The sequence below is a fragment of the Perissodus microlepis genome, chromosome 4 (assembly GCF_051167445.1).
Source record: "Perissodus microlepis isolate ML-2025 ecotype Zambia chromosome 4, ASM5116744v1, whole genome shotgun sequence".
NCBI classification, from domain to species: Eukaryota; Metazoa; Chordata; class Actinopteri; order Cichliformes; family Cichlidae; genus Perissodus; species Perissodus microlepis.
Window position 1 is genome coordinate 26,247,041 of NC_140464.1, and position 20,281 is coordinate 26,267,321.

General features: G+C 39.1%; 1 protein-coding gene across 5 annotated transcripts; it reads left to right on the forward strand.

Moving 5' to 3' along the window:
• The first annotated feature begins 677 nt into the window (after window positions 1-677).
• Window positions 678-20,074, forward strand: LOC146389114 (choline transporter-like protein 2). Of its 5 annotated transcripts, none has more exons than XM_084926792.1 (22): window positions 678-996; window positions 7,920-7,968; window positions 8,049-8,122; window positions 8,214-8,298; window positions 9,372-9,456; window positions 10,275-10,388; window positions 10,489-10,549; window positions 11,103-11,223; window positions 11,366-11,449; window positions 11,541-11,653; window positions 13,533-13,664; window positions 13,782-13,881; window positions 14,083-14,175; window positions 14,610-14,694; window positions 14,829-15,091; window positions 15,173-15,267; window positions 15,360-15,463; window positions 15,574-15,647; window positions 15,745-15,815; window positions 16,172-16,260; window positions 16,354-16,438; window positions 16,899-20,074. In XM_084926792.1, exons 1-22 carry the CDS (start codon window positions 969-971, stop codon window positions 17,078-17,080), a joined length of 2,187 nt encoding a protein of 728 aa, XP_084782918.1. In that variant the 5' UTR covers window positions 678-968; the 3' UTR covers window positions 17,081-20,074. The 5 variants fall into 5 exon arrangements, with proteins under 5 accessions (XP_084782918.1, XP_084782920.1, XP_084782921.1 ...); XM_084926794.1 differs by having other exon boundaries at window positions 19,222-20,074; XM_084926791.1 differs by lacking the exon at window positions 678-996 and adding an exon at window positions 5,121-5,605.
• The last annotated feature ends 207 nt before the right edge of the window (window positions 20,075-20,281 follow it).

Genomic DNA, 20,281 nt, shown 5'->3' on the forward strand with positions numbered 1-20,281 from the left:
GCAAAGACAAGTGAGCTCCCTGGAAGCTTGCCTCAGGTATGCTTTTATCCACACCTGACTAGGTGTGCCAATTAGCACCAGCTGAAAACATTGAGGAGATTAGGGGCTGCAGAGGGACGTAACAGTCTCAAACAATAAAAAACCCGACTTATTAAAAAGAAGCAACATAGCCCAATTCAAAAATCTGTCTTAAAACAGCTCTTGTCATTTCTTGTCTCTTCCTATGCCACAGTACATTTGATAATGTTATTGTTATTGTTTCATGATATCATGTAAGGGTATTCCCCTTCCACAACGCTTTTGCTTTCCATAGCTAAACTGTATTTCGCTCAAAATACTTGAGTGATTTCCTGAAGTAAATTTATTTGTGTCATGGATCTTCCTGCATTCTCTGGATCAAGGGGAGCTGTCGTGACTCATACACAGTGCAGAGTCTGAATAGGTAATGTTAAGACTGTAAGTTGAATTATGAATGAATAAATTGCTTTTTATAATTAATGTTGTCTTGGATTTCATTGGCCAATGAACGTTATGCTATGTCATTGCTTTGCTGCATTCTAGTCCAATGAATATGATTTTTTCGCTGTGAATTGGTAATAATATCCGAACAAATCATCAAGCCCTCGTTAAATATTGAGATGAACCGCATTTGCTGCATTGTTATAGACTGAACAAGCCCGGTATCACTAACGGTACCAGAAATTAACCCAGTCTCCGGGAACATGAACTCCCGCCTTCGGCATCTGATTGGTTGAATATCCTGTCCATCATGGCATCCCTGATTTTCATTGGTCAGTGCTCTCCTCCGAGGAATCCCCCCGTTGGCAGAACGGTCAAGATTTTGGAGCGGACTTATACAAAGCGAGCAAGTTGAGGGAAGCGCAGCACACGGACGTCTGTCAGGGCTGGAAATGCGCTTTAGTGGTCGTACGTGAGCATCTCTGGTCCAGAAGAAACATTCCATAATCATGGAACTGGAAGAGAAATCAAAATACGGTAAATATTTAAAGCCTGAAACAGAGACGCTCACTTCATTTGTCCAAAGTCCTTATTGGCAGTTAATGTAAAACCAAGTTTTATTGCGTTTTTGGAGCGGCGAAAGTAGGTCTCACAATGGTCCCTGCAGCTTTGCTTAGTAAAGTACCTTTCCTCATTCTCGACTGTTAATTTTTCAAGTTAGCACTTTCTCTGGCGAAGTGTCGAACCCGTGTATTGTCACAAACTAACGCAATGTAAGCTAGCTTTTACTTCTGAGTCAACGTTTTCAGTTTCGGCATGGGAGCCCTGTTCTGCGTTTGTTTTGTGAAAACACAGGATGCCTGAAGTATGCTGCTATATATTGTCAGGGTGCACAATGCCCCAGTTTGTGTTGTGCTTGTCCAGTTGCTGCCACATTCCTCAGACTGCTATGGCAGGCAGCTCAGCTAACCCAGCGTGCATATAGAGTACAGCTTATTAGAAAATTCCTCAAACAAGTGAAGAGGGTCTCATTTTGTCCACCGAGTGCATTCAGTCTGCTTTGGGAAGGCTATCTTTAGTTTCATTTCAAACGCAGACTCCAACTACAGTATCAGTGCTTCTCTGTTTTGGCTGTTGTAGTTCGTAATCAGGTAATGTGGGTGTAATTATGCCCCCACTTATCCCAAAATACTTGTTAAAAATGTGTTTTTATTCTTGCACATAATAGTAATTGTAGTACAGCTTTCTGCTCAATGAAATCAGTACAGGGGAAATGGTTTTCTATGAAACGAAGAGTGATTTAAGCTAACAAAAAACAACAAACAAACAAACAGTTATGCAGCGAGGTGTTTTTTTCCCCATAAAGTCTGTTTTTGGATCAATAACATGTGCCTTTTGTACAAACTTCCAGTTTCTTCACATGCAGCTTGCAGTTTATACTGTTATCATCAACATGATCATAGGGAGGAGTGAAAAGCGAGGCAGTTACTTCTGCTTGCAGTTCTTAGTATTTTCCTCCTGCTCTTCCCTGGACACACCCTTTCCCACTTTGCTTGCCACATGATGGCTAATTGATTCAATTTACCTTCCACAGATTGCAATGAATATTGTGTATGTGTGTGTGCCTCTTTGTACAATGTGAGTTTGCTCAGTGTAGTTAGTTGCGAAAGTGAGTAAGAATGCCTACAGCCTCTCGAATCCTTTAATATCTTTCAGTGAATCTTTATACCAGCTAAAAGAAACAACTAAAAAAAGAAGAAGAAAAGAACAATAACATTATTGTTCCATGTGGCAGAAAATATCAGAACACACTATAGGATCTCCACCAGTTTTATGCGTTGGAGTAATTTCAGGCTGTAATATATGAAGAAACCTCAATGACAGGACCTGAAACAACCATGCAGCCTCGCCCTGGTGCAAGTTAGGCGTAATTACAAGCCATATTTAGTAGTGTAGTTTGAAACCTGATCTCCATGCCCCCCTGATCTCTCCGTCATGTCATGTTAGACTATGCTGAAACTACATTCAGATTTTTTTTTGGAAACATTTCATCCATTCACTTTCTTTTCATTTCACTTCATGTGCTGCATTGACAAAAAACCAAAAACAAAATAAAAATACATCTATTATTGCAGCCTTCTGTTTCCACTGAACGGTGCCTGATCATACCCTTGCAGACCAATCTGGGTTATGTGACTCTGCTAACAGGTTTGTGGTTTTGTCAGCTGCTTTGAACTGCGAGAGTGTGAGGCACTAAGAGTGAGTTACTGGGTAAAAACTGAGCTATGGTCTTGTATTTATTCTCCCTGGCAGTGTCTGTGTTTGTAGATCACGTCTTAATCTCACTCACAGTTCCTGCTATTATCATCACAGGACATTGTGCCAATTTGTGCTTGAGTGTTCATGTCATATAAACAAAATTTTAAACAGCTTCATAGAGACTTACTGTCGTCAACTGGTGGTATTTATAATGATGATTTTCTAGATAGGTGTTACAAGCCTAAGTTGAAATTAAATGTGTGGGTTTCACTTTGCATCATATCTGTAGCAGAAATCTCTTCCTTGCATCTGACAGCAGAGAATAGCAGTTGATATGCTCATCAGATGTAGTTAAAGTTGTTGTGCAAGTGCTCATTTTTGATGAGCTTAAAGATTAGCTGCTGTCTGAAAATACTTCAATTTTCAAAAGAAACCCTCCTCTTGCAAAAGTGGAGTCCAAATCTTTGCAACCATTTCCCAAAGGATCCAACAGCTTGCTTGCATTTTTGCGTGTGGTCATTGTGTTGCTTTTTCTGTAATACCGGAAATAGATCTGAACTTGGACTGAAATAATCCACACCCTCTTTCTGTACTGACAGACATGTGGGACACAGACAGGAAGGGCTGTGACCTTTAGCTTCAGGATTTTAAGCGAGTGCAACCAGCGGCAGCCCTTGGTAACGTTTTATGCAGCTTGAGAGCAAGACAAGCTATTGTTAACATTTCATCTATTTTTACTTTATGCCAGCTGGAGCCTTTCCTAGCCACCATAGAGGAAGATCTAGGGTACACCCTGGACAGTCTGTCGCTGGGCTAACACAGAGAGAGACAGACAACCATTTGCACTCACACCTAAAGGGAGTTTAGATTTACCAATGAATCTAACCAGAGAAAGTACCCAAAGAGAACCTACGTGGGGAGAAAGTGGCAACCCCAAACAACAACTCTAAAGATGGGCAGTGTTTCCAATATTGAGATCAGCATATGTCTGCTGTAGGTTTTTACCCATTAAAAGGGAGTTTTTCCTTCCCACTGTTACTAAGTACATTCTCATAGGGGGTTGCCTGGTTTTCTCTATATTATTGCAGGGTCGTTACCTTACAATATAAAGCACTTTAAGGTGAAGTGTTGTTTTAATTTGGTGCTATAATAAATAAAATTGAAAAAACTGAATTGTTTCTAAAGAATAAAAGTGTAAAATCTTATTTTAGGAAATGTCCTAAATGAATAGCCAGTATATCAGTCAGCTGAAAAACAAAAATATAGCTCCACTTGTGTGTTTTGTGCTGCAAAGGGTCAGAATGTCCTTAGAAAACACTCTGAGAAGCTTTCATGTAACTCCAGGATGTGTAGGAAGGTATCAAGAAAATAAAACAGGGAAGCTCAGGAATGTTGGGACACACTAAAGAGTAAATGCTGCACATGGAATAAAAAAATACTGCTGAGAAGAAACAATGGAAGACATGAGCTTTAGCTTCAGTCACAACAATAATGCAGATTGGACTGTAAACGTCTTTGTGAAGGTTCATTAAAAACCAACATGGCCTTTCATTAGTAAGTTACAGCGCTTCTACATGTGGGAAATGTTATACTTTTTTTATGCTTCCAGTAAATGCTAGTGTATCTTGCAGCAGACTGGAGAGTATTTATCAGATTAAAACTTCAAATAAAAAATGCGCTCGCTTCATTTCCCTCACTGCATCGTCCCACATGTTGTAGCAGCTGTCTGCAGATGGAGGTCATTTCTAATGAGTTACACATGACTGTTCGACCAATTCCATCACACTTGATTTTAATACCTCAAATCAGTTTCCAAGGAAAAGAGCTGGATCGGTATCGCCGTGCCAGTTATTGCAACGCGTTTTTGCTGTTTAGAGAAGTACAGGAAACCAAAGGCTCGCAGTGGTAATTCTCTTGTGCAGTAACATTAGCCAAAAAAAAGAAAAAACTGGATGGAAACTTTCATTACAGCTCCCCTTTTTTCTGGTTTCTCTGAGTGTCTGTGGAAAGCATTCGTGGCATTTAGTCTGTCTGTGGACTCTTTGTTAAAATGATGAGTTCGTTTAACACGCTCTGATTGCTTTCGGCTGTTGGAACAAACAGAAGTGGAGACCAAAATCATACAGGCACCAAGAATGAAAGTGAGGAACAAAAAAAAAATAACTAGCTTGTAAGATTTATTGGGTTTCACTCTGCCCCCAGTGCAGTAGATCCGTGGGAAGGAAACATATACTACTTTAGTTTTTACTCAATACTGATGTGTTTAAGCTTGTGAGCTGTCACGTCGCTGCAGGTGACCATTTTACAGCCATAAATATCCCAAACACCTGAATTCAATTAGCGAGAGCATTTACGCAAACCACCCCCAGATGGAGAACTCCTCCTCTGTTTACTGCAAACACATGTTCCTGATCACATACACAAATGAACTTTAGTCTCCTCCTACTCTTTCACACACCCACACCTTCTTTTACTTCCAGCCTCTCTGTAGATGAGTTAAAGTTGCCTGCAACTTTACGCGGAAACAAGAGGGGAAAAGCAGGCCGACAGAATTCATGTTTGGAAGTGCTGGGGAGGTACTGTAGGGGGAGCACAGGTCAGAAAGAGGCTGCTTTTTTTTTTCGGGATAAACAAAGAGGTGTTTGGGGATGGGAATGTGAAATAGGTTGGGTGGGGCATTGGTTGTTGTGCGGCTATTCAGGAACAGGTTGAACTGGTTTCCGACCAAACTACTTGGTTCTCCCCTTACTCAGTCATTTGTGGCAGCAGATAGGAAAGGTGGATGAAGTGAACCAGATAAAGAAGCTGTGAAAAGAAGGAGAAAATTTTTTTTGCCCAGGAAGGAATTTCAACATGCCTGAGGGTGGAGAATATTATGGAAAGAACGGTACTGACTTGTTTATCTTTACTTTTGCCTCAACTAGGCACTCTTTCAAAAAAAAGAAAAAAAGAATCTAAGACACGCTGGTGATCACTGGGTAATCTTTAGATTGGCTGTTTACCTTTCTTGTATAGTGCGTAAGTGCTCACACCTGAAAGTGCAGTGGCAGCCTTGAGACTAGGGGTGTGTTTGTGAATGTTTGTGTGCCACTTCCGGCAGTGGATGTGTGTGCACACCGATACAGGTGTGTGTGAGGTCACGCAAGTCTCTTATCAGTGTTTTCTCCTGCACTATTGTTACAAGGTTGAATATAGATAACCACCAGAGGTGCAGATCTCTTTCTTGGACTCAATCTGTGTAATTATACCGAAGAACAGAACAAAGTTAAAAACTAAACCTGTTTGAAATATGTTAGAAGTTAAATACCAGAACACATACGAAATACAACATCTACCCTCACTATAACAGGAAGTGGTGACTTCTTCAAAAGGCTGTAAATGCTTGTTGCAACATAACCCCACTGGCCACATTCATAAGTCACATACTTCAGAGTCACCACAGCTGTTGTGTTTGTCTATACTTCAAGACTCCATATGCTACACATTATTAATAGTGTATGTCTGGGCACTGTTATGATGTAGGCCTGAAGCTGGTGGAGATGTCTTTTTGTGGCATAATTGTCACAGTAATGGCAACAGGAAACAGTCCCTCCCAACGCAAGCTAATAGCATTTAAGTTTTCGTTAAGCATGAGTCAAACTGCCCTCCTTCGGCAAACGTTGTTTTTGTACCGCTGATTATTCACTGCACTGAAATGCTGACCTTTTTTTTTTTAACTCTTTAGTCAAAGCAAAGCTATGGACCCACTGATCAGGTCAGCAACATACCAATGGGAGGTGAGAGTGTTGAAGTTGCCTCCTTCAGCACTGTTTCGCAGAAAGTTCTTTGTAATCTCATAGAAAGGTGATATGCCTGGCTGTGAAAGACCAACTGTCTTTTGTTTGTGAGTGTAAGACAAGAAAGAGAGCTGGCTGAAAGGATGTGTTAAAGCTCAAAAGCTGAGCCGCTACACCAAAAACCATAGACGGTATAAACGATGGGTATGAAATGTGAAGCTAGCGTGCTGCTACATTAAAACTGTGGTTGCAAAAGACATTTCCAGTTCTATAGAAGTGTCTGGGAAAAGAGCCCAGACCGCTGCAAACACTTTCCAATTGAGCTTTTGTAAATCTTTCTTATTTTAAGTGTAAGATAGGAGGATTTGCCAGGATATCCCCACTGAAGCACCAACCCTCACTGTCAGGTCTGCTCCTTGCTTGTTTACATCAGGCGTCAGGTTTGGGGTGCTTCTTGTGACAATTTAGCATTAAAAGTATAATTTGGATTAAAGAGTTTGTGGATTAACCATTAGAGAATTTGGACTGGAACTGGAAAGTGAAATTTGCTTAGATAGCAGACACACTACCGTCAGATAACCTGCAGCAAGCTCAAGTGTCTGCTTGAACCTGCAACTTTAGCTGAAAGAACAGAAAACATAGTCCTTATTATAAGAGACAGCATGTTGTAATCTAACCATATTTAGACAAAAGAAAAAAGTTTGCTCATTTTATGAACTGGGAAGATGTGTTTGTCTACTGATGAGCATGATAGCTTTGTTTTGACATAGAGCTGTATTAAAACAACAATACTAGCTCCGCTGGTGGCTTTACACATGGGATGTTTGCTCCTGCTATATTATGAGTTTTATATGAGCTCCCGGTTAGTCAGCAGGGAGGAATTTGATGAGTTTCTGGGCGTGTCTTGCCTTCAGGGGAAGTCATCTGTGAGAAGAATGGGAGGAAGACTCTGGTACACTGCTCCATGGCCTTGATCCAGCTCTGGTTTTAACATAAATAATGAGCAGCTATTATAAAGATGTTTACTTAACCCTTTAAACCCCAGCGTATCGTATTTGATACATGTGTTTTGTGAGGGTTTTTTTTTTGTGTGACATCTATATCATCAGCGTGACTTTTTTTTACCCTCAAAAATGATGTAAATTACATGACATTTTAATGACTAAATTGCAAAAATATGGCTTATGTAGCAAGTGTGTTACAAATTAAAACTCATGTATGCAGATTAAAATTTGATATATTCTTATATTTTGTCTAAAGGTAAAAAAAACCCCACTCCATTATTCAAGTCAAAATTCAAAATTTTTGGCAGTTATTTCATGGTTCAGGTTTTAAAGGGTTAAACCTCTCAGCGAGCCATGCTTTCAGTTGCCACAATGCTAAGAGCTCATTGATTGATCAATGCATTTCTCTCCTTTCATGCAGGTGAGCCCAGGAAGCATGACCCGAGCTTCAGGGGCCCAATCCAGAACAGGTGAGACAGAGATGTGGCTGTTACACTGTGCAGATGACTACAGAGGACTCCATTAACCATTTGAACTCTCTCCACTGTAGGGGCTGCACAGACATTGTTTGCTGCATTCTGTTCATTATTGCCATACTTGGTTACATTGCAGTGGGAATACTCGGTAAGGAGACAACACAGAAGCACAAATATCCAAACTGAAAGCAAGTTTCATAACCTTTATATCTCTCTTTTTTTCTTCTTTTCTAACCCAGCCTGGTCCCAGGGTGACCCAAGAAAGGTGATCTACCCCACAGACAGCCGAGGCCAGTTCTGTGGGCAGGCTGGCACTCCACTCGAGTGAGTTGCTTTCCGAAGTATAGATAAAATGGTCTCTGCTGCACTATTTTTCTTAATTTGAGTGTGATCTTTAGGGTATTTTGAAAGTTTGAAAAGGGTGGAGTGCCCACTACGGGCCGGGGACGAGTTCCTGCCCCAAGTGGAGGAGTTTAAGTATCTCGGGGTCTTGTTCACGAGTGATGGGAGAAGGGAGCCGGAGATCGATAGACAGTTTATTGAAATTGAAACAGTTGAAACAGTTTATTGAAATGTGTTAACATACATGGATGTATATAAGACAAAAGACAGAGTTTGTACAACTCAAAACAAGCTTGTTAGTGTTCGGTGTGTTGTCCCTAAAGATACATATATTAATTTATTTTTGTCTGTTTCTTTCATGTTCATTCCTTGAGTTAGGTGCCTTTTTTATGCCTTGATGGTTCATAGGCCAGTGTTAAGTGGCCAGAGAGTCTGGCTCCTTGGAAGCAGAAATGAAGGGTGGCTCAAAAGTTTTGCGTGGTTCTTTCGATTCCTCAGGCTTTTTTGTGTACCACCATCTAAAAAGATATACAAAATCAATTGTAAATATATACAACTGGTTTGAAAGCTTAGCTAGCTAACTTAATTAGGCAACATTAATACAATCAATTATGACTAACAAGTTAACTCAAAGGTTTTCCTGGCATGTTTACATTAAGTTAGTTCCCAAAAAGTAGATTCTGTTCATCTGGACGTAGTGTTTTCAGTGGGAGAAACGTTTCGTCCCTCATCCAGGTGACTTCTGCAGTCCCAGCTGAAAAGAATCAATTTTTGGGAATTTCCTTACCTGGTACTATTATTCATTTGTATTATTAGTATTATTATTATTATTTGTATACTTTTTTGGGTTGTTTCAATAGCCACACCATGTATTTTTGGAATGTGTAAAAGTAAACTGGAAAGTACCTAGCACATGTTAGCCAATTGAAAGGCAGGACAGCTGAATAAACCCTGCAAACACTGTTGTGACAGCATTGTGTTGTCCCTGGACAAAAATAGTTAATTAGAAATTTGTGTACATTTCTGTGCACTTTCTTTGGTCTTGTTCCCAACAGGAAGAAGCCCTTTTTGTTCTACTTCAACATCATGAAGTGTGCCAGTCCCATGGTGCTGCTGGAGTTCCAGTGCCCAACCACACAGGTGCCAACTCCTCTGTTGATGAATCTTTATAATATTTATTTAAACAAAAAGAAAAACACAATATATACTATGTACTTTGTTGTGAAGGCTTAAAATTATGAGTGTAGAGTTGGGGCAGAGTTGGCTTTTTGCTTTTGTTTACAGATGAGGATAAAAGTTACTCCCCCAGCCCCCTATCAGCAAGTTTTCTTTAGAAAAAATACATTTGTGATTGGCCAAAATAACAGAATTATTTCAGAAAACAAAATGAACAGGATCAGTGTTTTTAGGCCTGGAAAAGCTGACCTTTTTATTGAGCCATAGTACAAACCACTGCTGTGCTTTGTAATCCTCAATGCTTACAAAATCAACTGAAAACTGAGGGTTATTTTCCAATTTACGCACAATTTAAAAACTTCAACATGGGTTTGAACTGTTCTTTTGGAACATTTTATTGTCAAAAACAAAAGAAATCAGTTTAAGCTTAAAGAATTATTGACGCTAACAAAACAGGAGATGGATATACAAAGATCACAGCGGTTCCAGGCTAGAGTGAGAAGTGTCATAAAGAAATTCAAAGAGCCACACAGTAGAAAACAAGCCTGCCAGTGGTACGAAATGAAAGCTTTCAAAGAAAGGACTCTCACCAGTGCACCCCCGAACAACGATAACTAGAACCCTGTACAGGAATGGATGTGAGGAAAAGCCTCACTTCTGTAGAAGAGACGGCTAAGAACAAGCTGAAGAAGGATGATTATTATTATTATTACATTATTTCTTTGACTGCTTTTGTGATGGGAATGTGGCCTGACTGTCCTGCTGTCCATGTTCATCTTTAGATGTGTGTGGAGAAGTGCCCTGATAAGTTCATGACATTAATCAAAGCATACGCTGTCAATAGTGACTTTGCCTACTATAAAAACTTCTGCGAAGAAGGAGTGACCAACACAATGGTGAGTTGTACTTGAAGTCTTCTGTACTATCTCGGGTATCGATATATTCGAATGCTTTCTACAGACCTTCACTTATGTTTTGGATATACTGTGTTTTTAGGGTGTTGCAGAAATCCTTAAGCAACGTCTCTGTCCTGCAATGCTGCTTCCCAGCAAACCCTGTAAGTAGAATCTCTAAATATCTGTAAATGATTCTTTTTCAAAGGAATTTTAGGGGAGTGGAATATTCATGCAATGATACTAGAGTATCATTGCATGATTCATGACCTTTGACCTTTACAAAAAGGCAAGCAGAGAGACCGTCAGATTTACACACATAAACAAACCCATCTTCCCCCATTTTTAACAACTCGACAACATAAATTGGATCTGATTCAATCATATCATTTGTGCTGCTTATCTGCACTGTACTTGAACTTCTTTATCTTTCTGCACTCCTTCCTGGCTGAAGAATTATAAAATATTTTACTACTATAGTTTAACAAATATCTAGTACAAATTATTTACTATTAGCTGAAAATGACACATCTTTTTTTTTTTTTTTTTTTTTTTTTTTTAAATAATTAATTTATAAAAAGAAGCCAAAAAAGCCCCACTATGAAAACATCTCACTACACATAAAACTGTATTATTCTTTACACATGTAGGGAAACACATTTCATTTGTTTGTTTTTGTATTTTTGACAATGACACGTTTCTCTACTTTTCTTTCAGTCACCCGCAGGTGCTTCCCAGCTTTGGGCATGAAAGGAGGGGTGATAACTGTGGGAAACAGCTCCACATTTAACGATGGAAATGAAATTAGAAACGCCCAAGACCTTGTTGCTGGTGTACAGTGAGTATACATCAGTAGAACTTTGTGACACAGCTAGTTTTCAACTACATTACTCTATGTCTTGGTCTGTCAGCCGGCCACTACAAATAAAGTGTGATGAGAAATTCCTGAAGCAGATAAACACACGGGGTTCTCTCCACAGGAATGCCACTGTGGTAATGGAAGCTCGTCAGGTGGTGATGAAAATCTTTGAGGATTTCACACATTGCTGGTACTGGATCCTCTTGTAAGTAATAAACTCTCCTTTTTCTTCCTTGTCAGCTCTGTTTGTATTGCAAAGAGATTTTCCTTAAATTGACTATACCTCCTCTTTGCAGGGGATTGGTTATTGCCATGATCATCAGCCTCCTCTTCCTCATCCTCCTCCGCTTCCTGGCAGGGATCATGGTCTGGGTCATGATTGCCATGTTGGTAGCGGTGATAGGCTATGGTAAGGGACAAGGTGGAAAATATCATTGTGGTTCATAATGGCTTAGTAATCTGGTACTACCCAAAAAGCAGGTCCAGACTAGCTGGTCAGTAAGTAAATCATGAGTGTCAGTATAACCGTGAGCATGCTCAGTGAATACACTAGTATTTAGCACAGCAGGAATATTAATGCAGGGTTGGTAACTTTTGACTGGGGATAAATTGTGAAAGTCCTTGTTGTCAGAAAACTGTAGTCAGTGTGGAAAAAATGCAAACCGAAGGAATTTGCATGAAAGGAAGACGCAAAGTTTGAGTGAAGTGACCCACAGCTGTGATGTTAGATTTTCTATTTGAATAAAAATGTGTCATTTGTTTAGTTGAGTGTGAAGAAAAACACAGCGTCACTTCCTGTCATAGCCTATCCTGATCCTTTCACACTAAAAGGAATGAGAGTATGAGACACCTTTGGGGGAAAAACATGTCTCATGCAAAAACAAACAGCTGGCAATGCTGAATTTTGCATATGCTTCCCAAGCGTATATTAAAAAAACACACATTCATTATTGTGGGAAAATAATTTTCTCCATCATTACCAAGTCATTGATCATTTCACAGATTACTTCAAAGTATCTCTAAACAGTGCTGTTCACACTTGGCAAGCTTAGCGCAGAGTTCAGTTTCAGTGTCTCAAAAAGTAATTAACTTTTATTTTAACTGCTTTAAGCTTTTCTTTTTTAATTCCTACCATCCACGTAACCCTCAATCTCTGCTACCTTGCTACTATTCAGTGTACTACTGAAGAATCACTGACAGACTGATTTTACAGTCAAAGAAAAAGCAATGCAAGTTTGTATTTTTATGGCTTTAACAGACGACCATAAGACCGTCAACTGAAAACAAATCTGTTCTAAAGGAGTGGAATTGAAAAATTAATGTGGAGTGTTAGCAAAACAACTAGTTAAACTTTGCAGACTTGTTGAACCAAGTAATTTCTCAGATAGATTAATCTGAAAGTGCTGATGTTGTATCCTCTCCATCAGCTCATCCACAATGGCATGTGGGAAAAAAAACCCCACACAAAAACAAAAAAAAAACAGAAATTAATACTCATTTGAGAGGTGTGCTGCTGTTTCCAATGGGATACAAGGAAAGTGTGCTACCAGTGATAAAAGAAAATTGCGGCCACAAGATGGAAAGATTGATGAAAATAGAAGCTTTATGACAGAACACAGTTGGAGATGAAAGAAGAGATGTCACTTTCACTTTTGGTATGTTTTAATTGCTGCCTACTTCTAGATTTGACTGGCAAGCTCTGCTTATCTTGGCTGGTGGAATGTCACTCGTTTAACTCGAGACCCAATGGGCGCAATTAACATAAAACAAGATTTATAATGATATTTTTACCTTTAATGACTATATTTCATACACTGTTAAATAGTGATTCACTTCTTATTAAAATCAAAAATCTTCAATATTGTATAACAGATGACAGAAATTGACAGTTGGCCTGTTAACTGTTAAATAACGTCTAGGCTAATGCAAAGATAAACATCACTGTAAAATCATCTGCAGCAAATATAGTAAGAATGTTCTTAAGAATGATCTAGTATCCTACTTGAACTTTGATTTTACTTATCCAACAAGTATTTCTGTGCTTTTTTTAATTAATTAATTGGCTTTTTTATTGACTGAAAAGAATACAGTTTTTTCAGGGTCAGCAGGGGGCAGAGAGAGAAGTTTGCTGAGGTAGATGTCAAAGTTATCATTGTAACTGATTCAGAGTTGATCTGACTCTTGATCTGTTTGGAAGCAAACCCAAAAGGAAATAACAAGGCCCCTTTTTCCACCTGCTTTCCCAAAAAATGTATTTGCTTTTCTGTGTGCTTCCTGTTGCTGATTAGGTATCTTCCATTGCTACATGGAGTATGCGGCCCTGAAAGGAGAGGCCGGCGCTAATGTGACTATCAAGGATCTGGGCTTCCAGACAGATTTCACAGTCTACCTGCAAATTAGGCAGACCTGGCTGGCCTTCAGTCAGTATACATCCTCAAAATCTCCATGGATTATCATCCACACTCAACATATGTTGATTAAAACTTGAGACACTCACGTGATTTTTCTCTTTTTCTTCCTCTTATCTCCTTATATAGTTATTATTCTAGCCATTGTGGAGGTCATCATCATTTTGCTGCTCATCTTCCTTTGGAAGAGGATCCTCATTGCCATTGCTCTTATTAAAGAAGCCAGCAGGTCAGACTTCATTTTAGAGCTGTAGCAAGTAGAAGAGAAACAGATCAATAAAACTTAGATGTTATATTGTTTATTTTAGAGTGACTGACAGTAATGGATTTAAGCGCTGCATTAAGGGTGCAGATAAAGAACCTGATACATAACTGTGAAGGTAGATGTTTGCATTTGCTTTTACCACTGATGCTGTGATCCTGTTTTCAGAGCAATTGGACATATGTTGTGTTCCCTTTTCTACCCACTGTTTACATTCCTCCTCCTGGCTGTGGTCATTGCCTACTGGGGAGTAACTGCTGTGTATCCTTTCAAGTTATTGTTCGTGGTAGTGTTGTTATTTAGGGTTGATGAGGAAATGAAAAATACAACTCTGAACTGTTTTTTTTTTTTTTTTTTTTTTTTTTAATGTTCTTGAAGAATTTAAACTGACTTAAAAAATTAATGTGTCTATGAATGAACTGAATGAACAATTGAGGTAAAGATACCTTAGACAGAGTATGTGCAGGGATGATGAACAGGGCTGGTAAATTCACATTAAAAGCTAAGGTTGAAGTTTGATCATGCATACTCTGCAGCTGCATGATTGAAGTTCACTGCATTCATGAACAAATAAACCCAATCAAAACAGAGGAACATGCATATTATTCTTTATTATTAGTAGTATTATTATACACTCAGAATTGTCAGTTTTATGTTATCAGTTAATGATGGTAAGCCTTAACAGAACTGATCAGTTTCTTGTCCACATCCAATCAGCCTATCTACAAAATCTTCAATGAGACAAATTGTGACTACTCGAGACAAACGTGTGACCCAGCTGTAAGTTTTTCTCCTCTTCATTTGTGTGTTAAATTTTCATCTCACTTCACTTCCATGCATGCCGCTTGGATTTAACGTTTTGGATTTGAGAAATACATTTGCGGCGTCACTAAATTAACTGTGTCTTTGTTCAGAACTACTCGACGAGTCCCATGAAAGCCCAGTGTCCTGACTCGAAGTGCCTTTTTGCTTTCTACGGTGGAGAGACCCCTTACCACAAATACCTAATTGCCCTGCAGTTCTACAACGTCTTCCTCTTCTTTTGGTGTGCCAATTTTGTCTTGGGACTGGGACAGATGACCCTAGCTGGGGCGTTTGCTTCTTACTACTGGGCTGCCAAAAAGCCAGATGACATTCCTGCTTTCCCAGTGTTTTCTTCTCTTGGGAGATCTCTCAGGTTTGTGTCTGTGTTGGGTGAAGACTTTTAGTAAAACTGTCCTGAAACATACTTCCTGTTTTCATTCTTTAATTGTTTTAGGTATCACACAGGGACTCTGGCATTTGGCTCCCTTATCCTCTCCATCATCCAGATCATCAGGGTTTTGCTGGAGTATCTGGACCACAAGCTGAAAGGTTTGCTACATTTTATGGAGTCATAAATGACTCCATAAAAGTGACCTATTTAAGTCTAACATCTGTTAAAGGTTGATTGCTCTCATTCACAGGAGCCCAAAATAAGTTTGCAAAGTTCCTGTTGTGCTGTCTGAAGTGCTGTTTCTGGTGTCTGGAGAAATTCGTCAAGTTCCTGAACAGAAATGCGTATATTATGGTACGTGTTTCAGTTATTATTTATTCGAGTCTCTGAGCTGGCGTGATTAAAAGCTTGGTATTTATAATGTTAAGTGTTATCTTGATGTAATGACTGCATTTGGCCTCTAGGCGGCGATCTATGGCAAAAACTTTTGTACCTCTGCCAGAGACGCCTTCTTCCTCCTCATGAGGAATGTGATCAGGTGAGTGTAAAATCATCACCTCATCAGAAAGCATTTTGTTAAATGTTTAATCGTATAAAGTTGACTGGAGTAAATGCCTTTTTTTAAATCCCTGCAGGGTGGCTGTGCTGGATAAAGTGACAGATTTCATTTTATTTTTGGGCAAACTGCTCATTGTTGGGCTTCTGGGTGAGTCTGCCTTTTGTTTATGTATTTTTTCCCTTCATGTTGACCATATGTCAGACTGAACCAGCATTTCCTGGAAGGATTGTGTCGACCCATCGCTGGATGACCGATTCAACTCACAGTCCAGAAATGTCTGCATAGCAGATGAAATCCTGCAGACTTACTGGCTGTGGTGTTTTAGGATTTGTTTATTTTTTGAAAGTAGGATTTAATTGGAGCTTTAAATAGGACTGGATCGCTTCCACTGATTTATAATGTACAACATTATTTATAGCTAATAGAAATTGTAATCATCAACTCAGACTGTGTAATGTACATGGGAATTGTATTTATATATCCTTTGGGGTTTCTCTCCACAGGGGTCTTTTCCTTCTTCTTCTTCTCTGGGAGAGTGAAAGCCTTTCAGAATACAGCTCCAACCCTGAACTACTACTGGGTACCCATCCTGGTAAGCAGGACTGAATTTCTATTTTTTTATTTTCTTGTCTTTAATTGTTTTGTTGAAGGATAACGTTTGTGTGGTTGTTGTCATCTCTATCAGACTATGGTGGTTTGCTCATACCTCATCGCCCATGCATTCTTCAGCGTGTACTCCATGTGCGTGGACACTCTGTTCCTGTGTTTCTGTAAGTGACACATTTTCAGTCAGTTGTGACATCTGTATGTAATTCAAATTATCCACGCAAACGTAAAAACAGGTTCTTACGTGAATGGGAAAAAAAAAAAACAGTGGAGGAAGGGCGTAATGTTAGGAATGAGCGAAAAGAAAACTTTTCTCACTTTGCTTCTGGTGTTGGGCTGTCACTAATTTTAAATTGCATGAAATACGGTGTGCTACATTTCAAAATAACAGCCTGCTCCTGTTAGCCTGACAAATGTTGCTGCTTGGTGATGAAGTGATACTTTGGGTGCTTTTGCTTGCTTGCCATTTGACTTTCTTTCTCTTTTTGTGTCTCCTTTCCTATTTCTCACTTCCTAATTTGCCCCCTCTTATTTCCCTTCCCACTTGCCCTCTAACACCCTGGTGTATACATAAATTTTTTTCACATTCACCCATTAACACAAAATAATCAAAAACACGATAAGGTGAAGACCTGGAGCGCAATGACGGCTCAGCTGCGAGGCCTTATTACATGTCGCCAAGTCTTCGTGAGATTCTTTGGAAGAACAAGGAGGAGGATCCATCTGAGCCCTCCGCTCAGCAGCAGCAGCAACACGATGAAGACACCCAGCTGAAACAGGAGGCTCAGGAGGAGGACACGGCTTAGACAGGAGGAGTTTGTGGGGGGAAAAACTCAGATTTTCCACTTAATTACAGGCAGAGCAAAATCCAGAAAGTCTTTTTATTTTGAACCCTTTCAAAGTATGAGCTGGGACTCTGTCATCTGCTCCCTTAACTTCTCTCAGATACTAGTACAGCTACAAAACACCACGCCTTAAAATGGCAGGGATTCAGCATTTTACTTTAGTCCACTTTGTGCAGATGCAACCCCGCAAGTTTCAAAATGAATGAAGGACGTTTTTCAGTTCAGAGTGATTTCAGCATCCTCCTGAGGTAATAGGACGTTGAACGTTCCCTAAATGGATTATCTAGGCTTCGTTTAGTTTGCCTCTGGTGGTCTTTACAAACTGTTACATCCGACACAAAGTAGCGTTTTATACAGCAGCGTATACCACATTGTCTTCAGTAGAATTTCACAAACTCACAGCAAATACTGTCTAATACTATTTGTTATATGTAGAAAACACATTTAAGAGTAAAGCACATGGCTTCATTTTTTCGGTGGTTCTTTTACTCGCAAGGCATCACCACAGCGATCCAATCTGCATATTTGATCTTGTGGATTTTGACACTGGATGCCCTTCTTGATGTAACCCTGCTAGGAATTTGTCTCCTCCCCAACTGGTGATCTTTTGCTTGTTAGGCAAATATTTTAACCAAAAGTAAAGTAGACTGCCTAAAAGTAAGCCTAAAGCATGGATTGTTGCTAGGAAATAATTGTAATAATAAATTGAACGAACAAACAAACAAACAAACAAACAAAATCACACTACTGTAGTACAGTATAGGACAAGAAAACTCTGGTTACAACTGGTAACCAAACCCTGTAGAAGCTATAACCAGAGTTTTTTAAACAAACTACTTTCTTATGTATTAGGGTAGTTTAATAGAGTTGCATTTGTGTCTTAATCCTGCTTTTATCCTAGCGGCAAGTAGGGGGCGGCGACTCAAGTTATATGGAAGTCTGTGGGAAAACAAGCCTACTACTTACTATATTTATGACCTCAGTAAATGCAATCCTCAAACTGATGATGTCATCAGTGGCTAGTGTGATATCTTGATAAGTCCAGAATAATGATTAAACTGCTAATTATGGTCCAAGTTACTCTAACAGACTTGAAGAGATCCACCCTCACACTTGACGTCTTGTTCAAAAAACAAACAAACAAACATTATACGATGGGAAGGGCCAAAAGTTGGGGTTCCAAAAACCAAAGGGTGATGTCATAGTGACCATGCACGTGTTTTATATACAGTTTGTGATTTTTTTTTTTCTTCTAAAATAATTCAAATAAATCACCACAACAGACATTATTCGTCAGCAGGTGGGGCTTAGCGAAGAGTCAACTTAAGCGAACAGAAGGGTTTTACAGCAGGCAGGAGTTTGGTATGTGTTTAATTGTTGTATGAATTTTGTGATGCGAGTGATGTCACCTCACACTCAGAGATTTATTGACACTCGCTTCATCCTGTTTAGCGTGCTGAAAGCTGGCAGATGTTTTATGGCTATTGAAAATGTGAAACTTCAGTGAACATCTGGGTAAATGAATGGCTCCCTGTGAGGTGACTTCATATTTCTAACTCGGTGTTGCCTCCATAAAACATGCTCACACTGCCACTAGCTAATAGAAACTTGAAGCCAATCATGTGCCTAATTGACAGCATTATTAATGTTTTGCACATTAATATATTAGTGTTTACAGTTGATGTATCAGAATCTTTTTTTAATACACTCAGTGAAGCACTTTAATCTGTGTTCACTCTAAGCCATAACACATTTGTCTCTGTTTAATGAATGCTGGTCAGTCTTTTAGTCGTGCAATTTTGTTTTGTTTTTTTTAAACTGTAAATTAGCGTAGCTTTGCCTTTTAAACTATTTTTAATGACTGTGTTTTGCAGTGCAGTTGGTTTAATAAACACAATTTAACCAGTGATATCTGTTTAATAAAAAAAAGGATGCTTTTTTTTGTTTTTGTTTTTGTTTGTTTGTTTATTTTTGTAGAACTGAAAGGTTTTCATTCAGATTTCCTACCTGTGAATATACATCGCAAAATCTGATGCTCATTTAAACTTATGCCAAGTCCTCAAAAGCATGGTTTAATGTCCTTTTCTTTGACCTCTTTCCAGTGGAGGATTTGGAGAGGAATGATGGCAGCCCGGAGAGGCCCTACATGATGTCCGAGAACCTCCTCAAAATCCTGAAAAAGAAGAACAAGACTGACCCTGCTCAGTAGACCACTCAATGTAGTAGCGTACGCCTTAGTGGGGTGAGATCGTGGGCTAAAGACAGCTGGGGGTTTTGTTGAGTTTGAAGTTGGATAACAAGTTCATGTCATCGGTTATAAGCTGTGTCTGCTGAATTTGGTTATTACTAAATGCTTCATAAGCTCTTCTGAACCTTAGTTTGGACACAGACCTAAAAATGTCCACATTCCCACATCTTGTTTCTTGCTGAAAGCATCATGAAGTCTGGCAGGTTTTGTGGATGTTAAAAACGTAGAGACTGCACATTTATCAACTGAAAAAGAAAAATGAACAAACATGTTAGTGGTATGTAGAATTCTTGTTTTGTTTTTTTTTGTCATGTTTTACTGTTAATATTTGAGTAGTACGGGAAGGTACATATAAAGGGTCATCTGCTACAGTTTTGTAATATGATCTGTTTTTATTCTTGTATTTTTTTTCTTTTAAAATATCTATAAATATGTATAACTTGTGTCATATTTGAATTAACAGTTAACCATGTAGGCACCAAAGCCATTACCCCAGCAGTCAGGTATACATCGTGCTTTTATACCACTTTGCCTAAAGCATCTGGTGCTGTGGCGTTCCTGTCATCAGCAGCTATATGGAAATATAACCAAAAGCAAAAAAAACTTGTATCTTGATAGATGTGCTGGTTCGGATGAGGGGATTTTTTTTATGTCATTTTTGTGAAGCTGAACTGTTTTCAAATAAAGCATAGTTTTCTATAAAAATCCATGTGACTCTTTATGTATTCATATACCAAAGGCTTTAAGGTGCTCCAGTATTTCAGCATTGGTGTCATTCTGATAGACCTGATGTGACTCGAGTCTTTCAGGTACTGGGGATAAGCTCAGGTTAGTCTCTTTTCTAAGCTTAAATGGTCACTTTCTGTTCCCTGCTGGAACTGAAAGTGTGACCATTTCCCCCCCCTCAAAAAAAT